The sequence below is a fragment of the Dipodomys merriami genome, unplaced genomic scaffold (assembly GCF_024711535.1).
Source record: "Dipodomys merriami isolate MVZ:Mamm:240054 unplaced genomic scaffold, mDipMer1.0.p SCAF_5, whole genome shotgun sequence".
Taxonomy (NCBI): domain Eukaryota; kingdom Metazoa; phylum Chordata; class Mammalia; order Rodentia; family Heteromyidae; genus Dipodomys; species Dipodomys merriami.
Window position 1 is genome coordinate 16,530,166 of NW_027206068.1, and position 12,512 is coordinate 16,542,677.

The window sequence follows — 12,512 nt, forward strand, 5'->3', positions numbered from 1 at the left end:
TATTTTAAAATATATAAGTATGCAACCTTCAATTTAGATAAGAAATTGTTCAAGCAAACTCATTACATATGAAAAGAGACAACATTCAGTTTTGGAGTATGTGCACTGACAAATAGTAGAATTCTGACATGGAAAAGAACCTAATTATCTGAACTGGTCTAATCTTTAGTTTGAATGATCAGGTTTGAGTTAGGTCATGTTTAAGTTCTTTAATTTATAGTATTACTTTTGCCTTGAGTTTTCTAAGGCCAACATATCAAACCCATTTCAAAACACTATTTTCTCAACCATGTAGTATTTCTCTCACCTCTTCTCATTTCTCTCATATTCATGTACCTTGTTACATTCATATCAAAAGAAACATATGAGAAGTAGAGAAAACCAAAGTATATCCTCTAGCCAGGCGTTAATAGTTCACCCCTATATCCTTCATTATTCAGGAGGCTGAGGTCTGAGGAACTGTATTCAAAGCCATCTGGGACAGAAAAGTTCATAAGATTGTCATCCAATTAACCAGCAAAAAAGCCAGAATTGGAATGGTGGCTCAAATGGTAGAGTGCTGGCCTTGAGCAGAAAAGCCAAGCAAGAGTTCGAGTCCCCAAGTCAAGCTCCCTGCCACCACACACACACACAAAAGAAAAATTTACAGCAAAGCAAACAAACCAAAAAATGAAAAACAAAGTATATCCTTTAAACCAAGGAAAGAAACTATCTTTAGCATTATAAGAAGAGCCAGCAGCACAGAGTAACACTAAACATAGATAGATAGATAGATAGATAGATAGATAGATAGATAGATAGATAGATAGATAGATAGATAGATAGATAGATAGATAGACAGATAGATAGATAGATAATTAAGCTCAGTTATTAATCAAGGAACCTATTTTAGTCAATATCATTTATTTAGTCAATATCATTATTATTATAGGATGGTTATAGTCTTTGTTTTTTGAAATATTAAGGCTGTATGAGAGCTAGCTTTAGAACAAATGAATTGAGAGATTCATTGATTCTCTTGTGTATATGTCAGTACAGGTGTTTGAACTCAAGGGCTTGAACTTGGGGCCTTGAGTTCTCTTGCTTACCTCACTTGCTCACTGCTGATGCTCTACCATTTAAGCCTCTAGTCTGGCTTTTTGCTAGTTATTTCAGCAATGGAGGTCTCATAGACTTTTCTTCCCTATCTAGGTTTGAAGCACAATCCTCAGATACCAGCCTCCCTCCATAGTAGCTGGGACTATGGGCATGAGCCATAGAAGTATGTAATCTTAAATCCACTGGTTTGCCATATTTTAAAAAAAAGAAAGTCCTGTATAATGTATTTCTTATTTTGCTTGCTAAACAAGCATTGTACCAGCCATGATTGATCCCAAAAGCTTCCATTCATACCTGGTGACATTCCTGGGTTGTCCAGGATGTCTGAGCAGGTTTTGCTAACTCCCGGAAGTAAAGTGATCAGAGGTTCCAGCTAGTGTGGTGAAAGAAACATGAGCAGCATGTGGCTTCTATATTAATGCTGTCTTGTGGTATAACATATTATAAAAGGTAGCTCCTATGCACACTATCACAGTTAAATAACTTGGCTATTTCATTCAAGTTGATTTTTAAAGAAATGATGATGTAAAAGGTTGGGAACATGATTCCTAAGATGGTATTTTAAATTTTACAAGCACAAAGGCTTTCATAAGGTCACAGATGCCACAAGAAGCAAGTTCCGGATACTGAAAAAAGATGATTAAAAAATAAATCAGCCCATGAGAGCCTTTAGGGGGGTTACATATAAATTCCCCCCTTCCTACTTCCAAATTATGAGTTTCCTTGAGCTCTGCAGTATTGTTCATTTGATCAGCAACAGTTTCAGAGCATGACGCTAAAATGAGGCACAGCAGATAAACAGAAATGATTATCTAGACATATGTTGGTAGCACAGTTTCTTCGGGAGGCACCTCTTCCCCCACTTTTGTTTTTTTTGTTTTTATATGTGTTCCAGGGTTGACCTTCTTCTGGCCTCAGAATGATCTGGCTTATTTTCTTCTGTAGCCAGGTTCTGAAATATCAAACACAGCTGTAGGCTAAGGAAGAGATTGATCAAAAAGCCCACCCAGAGGTACCACAATAAATGGAAATGAAACGAGCATACGTAGAATAAAGCAAGGTCTGTCTTTGTATCCTGACTGACACATGCCATTTGTATGGAAGGTCAGAAACAAAATTATTGAAACAACGCAAGAAAAAAAAATGAGGAAAGGACATTCTGTAGAGCCAAATGAAGAAGTCAAGCATCATAAATTTCTCAGTGGAAGGCAAGAGACTGTAGCACTCTGCTAAAGAATGTGGTAGCGATTTTTTTTTTTTAACTTCCAAAGGGGACCATGCACCTGTTGATGCATTTTCCAGACTCTGGAATGATAACAATTTATGAGGCTATTAATACTAAGCCCAAGATTTATCAGATGTGCTGTTTGTCTTGTGGCCAATATAACCTCATAAAATTTGGGTTGCATTGGGTTAAAATGAAGCGTTCTGCCATCGGAGTTATTCAGAGCATTTAAATCGGCTAATCCTACAAGACCCGGTGCATTTCGCCTGCCTATTAGAGGGAGTCTTTGGGGATTCCTACCAGTTGCTGAGCCAGGCTGGAGGGGGTGGTCCACTGCTGGGAGAGGTAACATGGAGGCAGCAGGGGAAGACTGAGTCCTGGAGAGGAGCCGATGATGCTTCTCTAATCCATCCATGCCAACCACAGCCAGCTGAGCCGGGCGCCCTGAGAGCGCACGTGTGTGCGGGGCCTCCGGGAAGGGCTGCTGCCAAAGAAAAGAACACAGTAGGAAGAAACGTGAGCCCAGCATTGAGGGAGACACAGAGCGGCATGTCAACAAATTAAGTTCATCAGGTCAGTGACATAATAAACGGTGTGAAGGAAAAAAGAAGAGGGAAAAAAAATAGAGAAGGGGAGAGAAAAAACAAGATCCAGTCAATAAATTCATTCAACAGATGTGTTCACACTGACAGCCAGGGCCTAGCTGCCTGGCTATGGAGGAGGTGATGCCGGATGGCTGTCAGTTTGAACTGATGGAAAGAAACAGACCTTTAACCTCTGGAGTAACATCCGCTTGCTCTTCCTACCTGGATAGAAGGGCTTGCATACAAGCCCCAAGAATGGTTGCAGAATGGTGCGTAAAAACAGTTCCATTGTTTTCCAACTGCCTAAGAAGCTCACTACTGGAAATTCTATCCCAGGTTTCTATCAGGGATATTGTTAACGATTATTTCAGCATGCCTCAAAAGATTCCCAGTGAAATGGCTGTGTGTTGATACCTTTCAGGTTTCGTAGAACAGTGTGGTGCAGAGCAATGAAATTCCATGGTGTACACAGATATGGAAATTATTGGCTGCCTTTATGGAATATTAGATTGGTTTTCAAAGATTTAGCAAGATTTTATTCTTCATATCTTTCTTTTTCTCTCTCTCTCCCTTCGTTCTTCTTTTCTTCCTTCCTTCCATCCTTCCTCCCTTCCTCCCTTTCTCCTTTCCTCCTTTCCTCCTTGCCTTCCTTCTCCTTGTGCTGGTTCTGGGGCTTGAACTATCCATGAGCCTCTTTTCACAAGGCTCTGTCACTTGAGCCACAGCTCCACATCTGGCGTTTTTTTGGTAGTTTATTGTTGATAAAAATCTCACAGACTTTGCTCTGGCTGCCTTTGAACTGCAATCCTCAGATCTCAGCCTCCTAAATAGCTAAGATTACAGGCTGAGCTACCAGTAACCAGAATATCGTTTATATTTTTCAAGCTGTCCAATCAAAAAACAAAAATTCAGAAACTTGTGGAAGATTTAGTTACATCCTTTCTTCTGTCTCCAAGAGAGATAATCTCTCAAACATAGATCGGCAACTAATTAATCATTAAATTACACAGTGAATATTTCAACTCTTATCAACAGCAAGGAATATATAATCTTTATGCTATTTTTGGTACCAGTCCTGGGGCTTCAATTCACAGCCTTGGCACTGTCCTTAAGCTTCTTTTTGCTGAAGGCTAGCACTCTACCATTTTGGCTGCAGCTCCACTTCTGGCTATTTGGTAATTTATTAGAGATTACAGAGTCTTGTGGATTTTTTGCAAGGGCTGGCTTTGAACCACAATCCTTAGATCTCTGCTTCCTGAGTAGCTAGGATTACAGGCATGAGCCACCCACCACCTAGGATTACAGGCACGAGTTTATAGCATTCTGCTACATTTTATATATCATTCCTAAAGAGCAGGGAAGACAGCTGAAACATGGTACACAATATAATAATCATTGGCCATAGATAAGGAAAATAATGTTCCAAGATTAATGAAGTTTATTTCCTGTGATATAAAAAAATTCCATGTTATTGCTTTGATCCACCTGGACAGAATTCACACACTTTTAGCACTGGATACACATCTCACCTCTGTTTATCAAGGTTTCCTTTAACCAACCAATTAGGACAGATGTCTCCTTAATACCACAGAAGTCATTATAAAACATGCTTTCCCTGGATTTTCAGAACAAGGCATGACAGATCCTAACTGTATAAAGTTAATGCATAAACTCACTAATCTACATACAAACACTGTACTCCATACATAGTATGTAGTTTTATGCAATCATGCAATCATGTCTTTCTCTGAAAATAATATGAACTATTGCTACATATAAATACATGAGCTGCAATACAAATACATCAAATACAAAAGCTAAATATTTAGCTATAACCCTTTAAATATCTATGCAATATAGTCAGGGATTTCCTAATTCAGAAGACATTAAAAACCACTTAAAATAAACCAAGTACCAATGGCTCATACCTGTAATCCTGTTTACTCAGGAGGCTGAGATCTGAGGATTGGGATTTGAAGACAGTCTGGGGAGGGAAATCTGTGAGACTCTTATCTCTAATTAAGCATCAAAAAGCCAGAAGTGGAGCGGTGGTTCTTGTGGTAGAGCAAAGTAGCTTCAAGCCTCAAGACTAGCATACATAAACACACACACATATACACAGAGAAACTAAAAACAAGTTATAATTCATGTATGTATTGTCATTTAGTCCTGTAGAATATTCAAATCATTATTTATTTGGAAGGTATTTTGTCATATACTCAGGTTTGGGGCATTTGTGCTGATGAATGGGATGGCTTAGCTGGCAATATCATTGTAGTTATGAAACATTTAACACCATTACAAGAGCTGCTCTTATATTCTTGGGTGCCCTCATATTTAACGTCCTGAGAGAATAATAATATGGTTAACACAATCCCAACTATCTTGGAGTTTATAAGTGTAGAAATAAAAATGCATAATTATGTCAGGAAAAGGAATATTTTCTGCATATGATATAAAACAGATAGATAAATGTTTATTAGGATGTTTGTATTATCCATCTCAGTCTCCCTTCAGTAATATATTTAGTTGCCATATAAATGAATGAATTGATCACTGTCCATCTGAACCAGCCAGTCCCAAAGAATTTTATTCCTAAAGCCTGCTATAAGCCAAAGGTTGACACCAAAAGCTAAGAAGGTCCAAGTTTGAAGAATCTTCTCAGCAGTCATTTAAGTTCTACTGGATCAGAGGGCAACTTATATTTACAGCCATTATCTTTATGATTTTTCCTGGATTCAAAATATTTAATATTGCCAGGTGCCGGTGGCTCATGCTTATAATCCTAGCTACTCAGGAAGCTGAGATCTGAGGATTGCAATTTGAAGCCTGTCCATGCAGATAAGTCCTAATAAGACTCATATCTCCAATTAACTACTCAAAAACCAGAAGTGGCACGCTAGCCCAAAGTGGTAGAGTGCTAGCCTTGAGCAAAGGAGCTCTGGAACAGTGCCCAGGCCCTGTGTTCAAGAAAAAAAAAAAAAAAACTTAACATTGTACATAAAGTCCCAAAGCTAATTCAGGTGTTCACAAGTCATTGGCAATATTACCTCTCTGGCTCTCTTTATCTCTTTCTCCAAAAAACAATATAAAAAATTATATTTTATATCTACATTGGATTCATTATTGTATATTCATTATTATTATTATATTTTATTTCTTTTCTTTTCTTTACTTGTTCCAAGACCTGGACTTGTGGTCACTTTCTCATTTGCTAGCACTCTACCAACAGAGTCACACCTCCAACCCTATATTTTATTTCTTTTTTCTAAGAAATTAAATTTCAAAATGTTCTGTGGTCCCTTAAAGTATTTGGGCATTGTGTTTGTTACATCTTCTTGCTATCTTGATGTTCATCATTCATGCTTCTACCAGCCCACCCTCCTACGCTTCTTGATAAATGCTTGCAAAGCTGCCCATTTATCACTGATACACACCTACCACAATCAGCTCTAAATTTTAAAGCATTTTTTGAGTACCACATTAAGTGACATTTCTGTATGCATCACATTCCCATCATACTTTGGCTTTCCTTCTCATTTTTTCCTACCACAGGCTATCATATTTTCAAATTATTGCAAGCAGTCACTATTTCTGGAGTTTATATTCATCTAGTACTTTGATCACTGAAATTCCTTGTTCTTATCATCTTGTGAGGCAGAAAATACAATTTAAAACAGTCATTGAATTATAAATATATGGAGTATTATATAGGAAAATATCAAGGTGCTTTGAAGCATATAAAGCATATAAAGTTGATGAAAAAGGTCCTGGGAACTTTTATCTGGAAAAGTAATATTCAATTTGAAATGTGAAGAATAAATTGCAATTAACCAGGTAAAGAAGAGAGCAAGTCCTAGATATGTGTGTATAGATGTGTGTATGTGCATGTAATGTGAATGCACATGTGGATGCATATGAAATGTGTGTGAAGATGTCAGTCTTTAGAAACAAGACTGTAAATCAGCTGTTAACATATATTCTGCTATATTTTACATATTTTCTTATGTTTTCTAGAAGATAAATAAGAATTTGTGCATTAAGTATATGCAATATACATTATAAAATGGCTTGTAAAATGATGGAGTAATATTTTGTAACTTACAAACATGATAAAAATTTTGTACCTTAATACAAAAATTTTCTAACCTAGCAAACATATGCTACTAATCCAATATTGCAGTTAGAAGTATAGTAATGTATAGAAGAGACAAATAACTATTTGTTTAACAGTACCTATTTATGAATTGCACATAAGTTTTATCTGATATCTGTTTCAAGTGGAAGACAAAAGACTATGTGTTGGGTTTAATTAAGTATGGCTCCTGATCTTTTTGATTTTCACCCCAAATTTAAGTACATTCTCTCTCATAACTAGGTTTCATGAAGCTATGAACTTTGTATATTACATATTCTCATGCATGTTTTATACATAAGTAGCATTAATATATGTTCAATCAATCCACAAATAGGAATATACAACCAAACAAGAAAATATATTATAAGCAATCATAAAATTAAATAGTCAAGGGAGAGAGAATAAAGTGCAATCTATAATTACAACTACCAAAAGACAATACTCTGAAATTAATTAGTGTTTGAGCAAAGAAAGCCTGAAGGAAAATGGTTTGAGGACTATTTGTTTTTTGTACTTTTATGTGGTTTCCAAGATTTCTGCCTATCATATCTGTTAAACTTTTAATTGAAAAAAATGGTAAAGTTTATCTAAGCTACATAGTCAAATCTCTCAAATGCTTAATTAAGATAGTTTCATAATCACCAAATTTACAAGCAGATAGACATTAAATATGTCCAAAAACAGGACTATAACAGGAAGAAAAAATTGTTCAGTATCAAAAATAGTTTTCTAGAACTATGCCTTTTTAAAAATGCAGTATGATTTCCAATGTAGAGGGAAAGTTATAAATATCCAAGAAGCCACAAATTATGATAGTGTATATTAGTTACTATAAATCAGAAAATGATAACCCAGTGAGTGATATTTCTGATGGATATCCTTCTGTAGAAATAAAAGTCATACATCGTTCTTGAAGCTGACAATTGAGATTATGTTTTTTTCTGTTGTAATTGAGATCAGTTGAAGTGTTTCCTTCATGTCTTTTTTCCTATTAGAAACTCCCTTACTATGCTCTACAAGAAATGTACTCATTATCTTACTTACTCATGTAACTGTAACCCCTCTGTACAACATCTTTACAATAAAATTAAATTAAAAAAATAAATTCCTTTACTAAAAAGAATTTCAGCCATGGTTATTCCTTGTCATTTTAAGTCTGAAAATAGTTTTCTTTTTTGCCTTGTTACAAAATTAAGTGTCAAATAGGTTAAAAGCTGTTATTGAAAGAAAAACTCAAATTAATATTTCGTTGATTGAGGGACATTAAATAAAAATAATAAAATAAATAATAAACATACTATCATAAATCACTTTGATTAAAATATTTTAAGCATAATATAGTAAGTCTATTTCTTTTCTTTTTAAATACTTTTTTATTGTAAAAATAGTGTACAGAGGGATTACAGTTATATGAGTAAGGTAATTAGTGTGTGTGTGTATATATATATATATATATATATATATATATATTGTTTTGTTTTGTTTGCCGTGGGGCTTGAACTCTGGGCTTGGGCGCTGCCTTTGCACTCTTCAGCTCAAGGAAAGCACTCTACCACTTGAGCCACCGTGCCACTTCCCGATTTCTAGTGGTTGATTGGAGATAAGAGTCTCACAAACTTTCCTGCCTGGGCTGGCTTTGAATTGTGATTCTCAGATCTCAGCCTCCTGAGTAGCTAGGATTACAGGCATGAGCCACCAGCGCCAGGCTAATGAGAACATTTTCTAACGAGCATTGTTACCTCCCCCCTTTGGTATTTCTTGTCTATACCTTAGTCCTTATTTGGAGACTTTATTTTAATTGGAGCATTGATGTGGTTTGGTTAGTTTGAATTCAGGAAAACATTCCTGTTTTGTTGAGATATTTAGGATAAATTTTCCTTATTTAAGCCTTTATCACACTGTGCCTGAACACTATCCATACCTCTTCACTGACAAAAGCTGTCAACTTATTTTCACAGAGAGTAAGTTGCACCTATTTTGTGAAATACTCTATGTTGCTTAGTGATTTTTGCTTCTACCTTTCTCCATTGTGGAGTAAAAATGGTTACTAAAATCTCTGTATGACAAGCATAATGTTCTGGTTTAAGGTGAAATATTTATTTGGAGGTAGCTTTCTAATGATGACAATGAGTAATACACATGTGAGGTAGGAAAAAGTTTAGGGTTCTATTTTTTGTGTGATTTTTTGCTTGTCTGTTTTCCTTCGCTTTCCTATTGCTATTGCCCAGAAACCTATTTTATGGCTTCTGGATTTTCACTTTGTTCTGAATGACTGTGTTATTTCCAGACATGTGGGTGGTTACTCATTGGCTATCATCAATAGCATAATACAACTTTAGCAGGCATTGATAATAAAATCAAGTTTAGATTTGAGGTAATCACAATTATTTGAACACATTTTCATAGAAAATAAGACTTAAACATGAAAAAAGAAGAAGCTTATGGAAGAAATAAAAAAACATAAGGAATAAAAAGCACAATGCCTTCATTTAAAATCGTATTTCTAAACCATTTTTCTATTATATCTTTGGTGTTGAGTAAATGCAATTTTCTTATTGGCTCACAGTGCTTTGAATTTTAGAAATACTATCTTTACAAAAAAGTAGAATTATAAATATGTCTAGAGAATTACATGAAATGCCAGGGGCATTTACATATTTACAATCTTTGCTGACAGTCATACTGTAGAAATCTGGGTTAATTTTAGACTTTGTGAAGTTAAATATGCATGTTAATAATTTAAGGGTAGCTATTAAATAAATAGAAATAATATGCATAAATCTAAAGTAAACAGAAAAATATTTTTAAACAAGTAAAACCAACAATCTAAAATTAAGTGGAGAAAAAAAATGAAGCACTGAATAGACTGAATATAAACCACAAAGTAAGATGTTGGAAACAAAATCTCCGTATATCAGTTGATATGAAAGTATTCAATTTACCAGCTCAGTGATGAATACAGCCAAACTACTTGGCAGAGCAATGTTGAAATTGAAAGATCTATGAAGAAATACAAAATAAAAACTAAAATAACAAAAGAATCAAAATCCTTGTGCAGACCATAACACAAAATAGACTTTAAGTGAAAAGTATCAGGTACAGAAGAAGAGTATAATATAATAAAAATATTCAATCAACAAAAGCATTCTTCTAAACTTGTGGCTGCCTGATAACATGAACACAAAATTTAAAAGGTAAATTGGCAGGGCTACTGGGAAAAGCTGGAAAATCCACAACATAGGGAGTTTTTCTTAAAACAAATTTATCGGAAAACTATTGAAGTTGGAGAAGACTTAAATAAAACAGTTCACTTGATTGAAGATGTACTGAATTTTCAACCAATAGACTTTCTTGCAAGGACAACTCACATGAGTAATTACAAAATTGACCACTACAATAAGCAAGTGCCAACCAAGTAGAGAATTAACATTGATAATGGATTATTACTCACCCTTACAAAGGAAGGAAATTCTGACACAGGCTACAACATGGAAAGCATTATGCTAATTGAAACAAACCGCACACAAAAGTCAAATTCCTCATGATTCCACTTATGAGAAGCAATTCAAATAGCCAGTTTCATACAGAAAATAGAATAGTGGATACTAAGGGCTGAGGGAGGGAGGTTTAACGTGGAAAGCTTTAAAAAAAAGTTCTAGAGATAAATAGTGGGGCTGGACACAAAATAATATGAAGATACTTATTATCACTGATGAAAGGTGATCAGGGTAATAAAATTCATACTGTATTTGTTTAACAACACAAAATACTGAGTTAATAATATATAAACTACAAAAAAAAAGTGATGACGGAAAAAAAAACTACAGAGTCTGAACAAATTATTGTCAGAAAATGGCATCGCAAGAAAAGAGCCACAAGCTTAATGATGAATCAAACTGGGTGCTGGTTGTACACACCTAGAATCCTAACAAAAAACAGAAGATTGAGGTCCAATGCCAAACAGGCAGAAAAGTCTGAGAGGCTCGATCTCCAAAATAACCAACAGAAAGCCAGGCTGGAGTGTGAGTGGAGTGAATGAGCCTAGTAAGCACAGGGCCCATGCCAAGTTCAAACCCCAGTACTAGCAGAAAATTTAGAATCAAAACAATGATTTGATTTCATTGAGTGAATATCCATAACGGAATTAGCCATTTATCTGTACATGGGCATTTAGGATATTATTTTTCAATTTTGGGACTCTAACTAATAGAGATACTATACATAATTCTGTTTTTGTGTATGTGTGCTGATACCAGGGTGTGAAATCAGGGCCTTAGGCTCTCCTTCAGCTCTCTTGCTCATGACTGGTGCTCTACCACTTGAGCTATGCTTCCAGGCTAAGGTGCTATGATACATCTATAAGAAAAAAAATAATGATGAAAATAATTATATATTAAAATATGAATATAACTATAATCTTAGGATATGTGTGATCATCCTAAATCCTATGGAGATTAATAAGGCATCATGTTATGCTTCAAAGGATACCTTCAAGTAAAGTGAAAAGATAACTTGACAAGTCAGAGAAAATATTTCAAGATCCTGCCTGGAAAAAAATTGTATCTAGAATCTAGAGAGAATCCTTACAACTCACCAAGCCATCATAAAAAGGCAGCCTGACTTTAAAAATGGGTCAATGTCTGAGCAGACACTTCTTTACAAAATATAAAGCAAGTGAGAGAATCAAAATCAAAACCACAGTGAAATCCAACATCACATGAACTAGAATGGCTTAACAACAAGGGAGCAGCAAGCGCTGAGGGACGTGCAAAAAAATAGGAACATTTTGGTAAGATTGTAAAACAGTGCAGTCACTTTGAAAAATAATTTACACTCTACAGAAAGTTAAACATAGAGCTACCATACATACACATCCATTTTAAATGTTTACTTCTGTATGACTTGTACATAAATGTTCATAGCAGCGCTTTTAATGACAGACAAATAGAAACTACCCCAAAGCCCATCAGTTGAATACGTAAATAAAACACAGCTCTATAATGGAAGGTTTTCCAGCCTTGTAAAGGAATAAGGCACTGATTCATGGTGGACATGTACTGTGGATGAACTTTGAAAATATGTCTTTGCGAGAAGTCAGTGACAAGAAATTATAAATTATACAAATACAGTTATACAAAATGCTTTCAGAGTAGTCAGATTTAAGGGTGCAAAAAGTAGACAAGCGGTGGTTTGAGGCTATGGGGGCATAGGAAATGACTAATCACATGTACTTGTTGTGGTAAAAGTGTTCTACACTGACCCGGATAGGTGGCTTCTGTTAAATATACTAGCTGGTTGAATTGTGTCAGCTGCATGGTGTGAATTGTAGGTGAACAAAAGTCAAAAATGACACTTGTTCCATCACAACACCCCAACTTCCTATCCCATTAACTCAAAGTGAACTTTCATTCTAAGTGTTTAAGTTTTATCTCACAATTACTGACATCTGGTTGTGTGAGATTTTGTA

The 12,512-nt window shown here is 35.2% G+C and overlaps 1 protein-coding gene across 6 annotated transcripts in view; it reads right to left on the minus strand.

The window, feature by feature from the left end:
* Positions 1–12,512, minus strand: part of Hdac9 (histone deacetylase 9) — an 851,473-nt gene that overhangs the window by 249,718 nt on the left and 589,243 nt on the right. For all 6 annotated transcript variants that reach the window (XM_069996136.1, XM_069996137.1, XM_069996140.1 and 3 more), the window contains one exon: positions 2,624–2,807. In XM_069996136.1, coding sequence (XP_069852237.1) covers positions 2,624–2,807 — 184 coding nt within the window. The remainder of the gene's footprint in view (positions 1–2,623; positions 2,808–12,512) is intronic.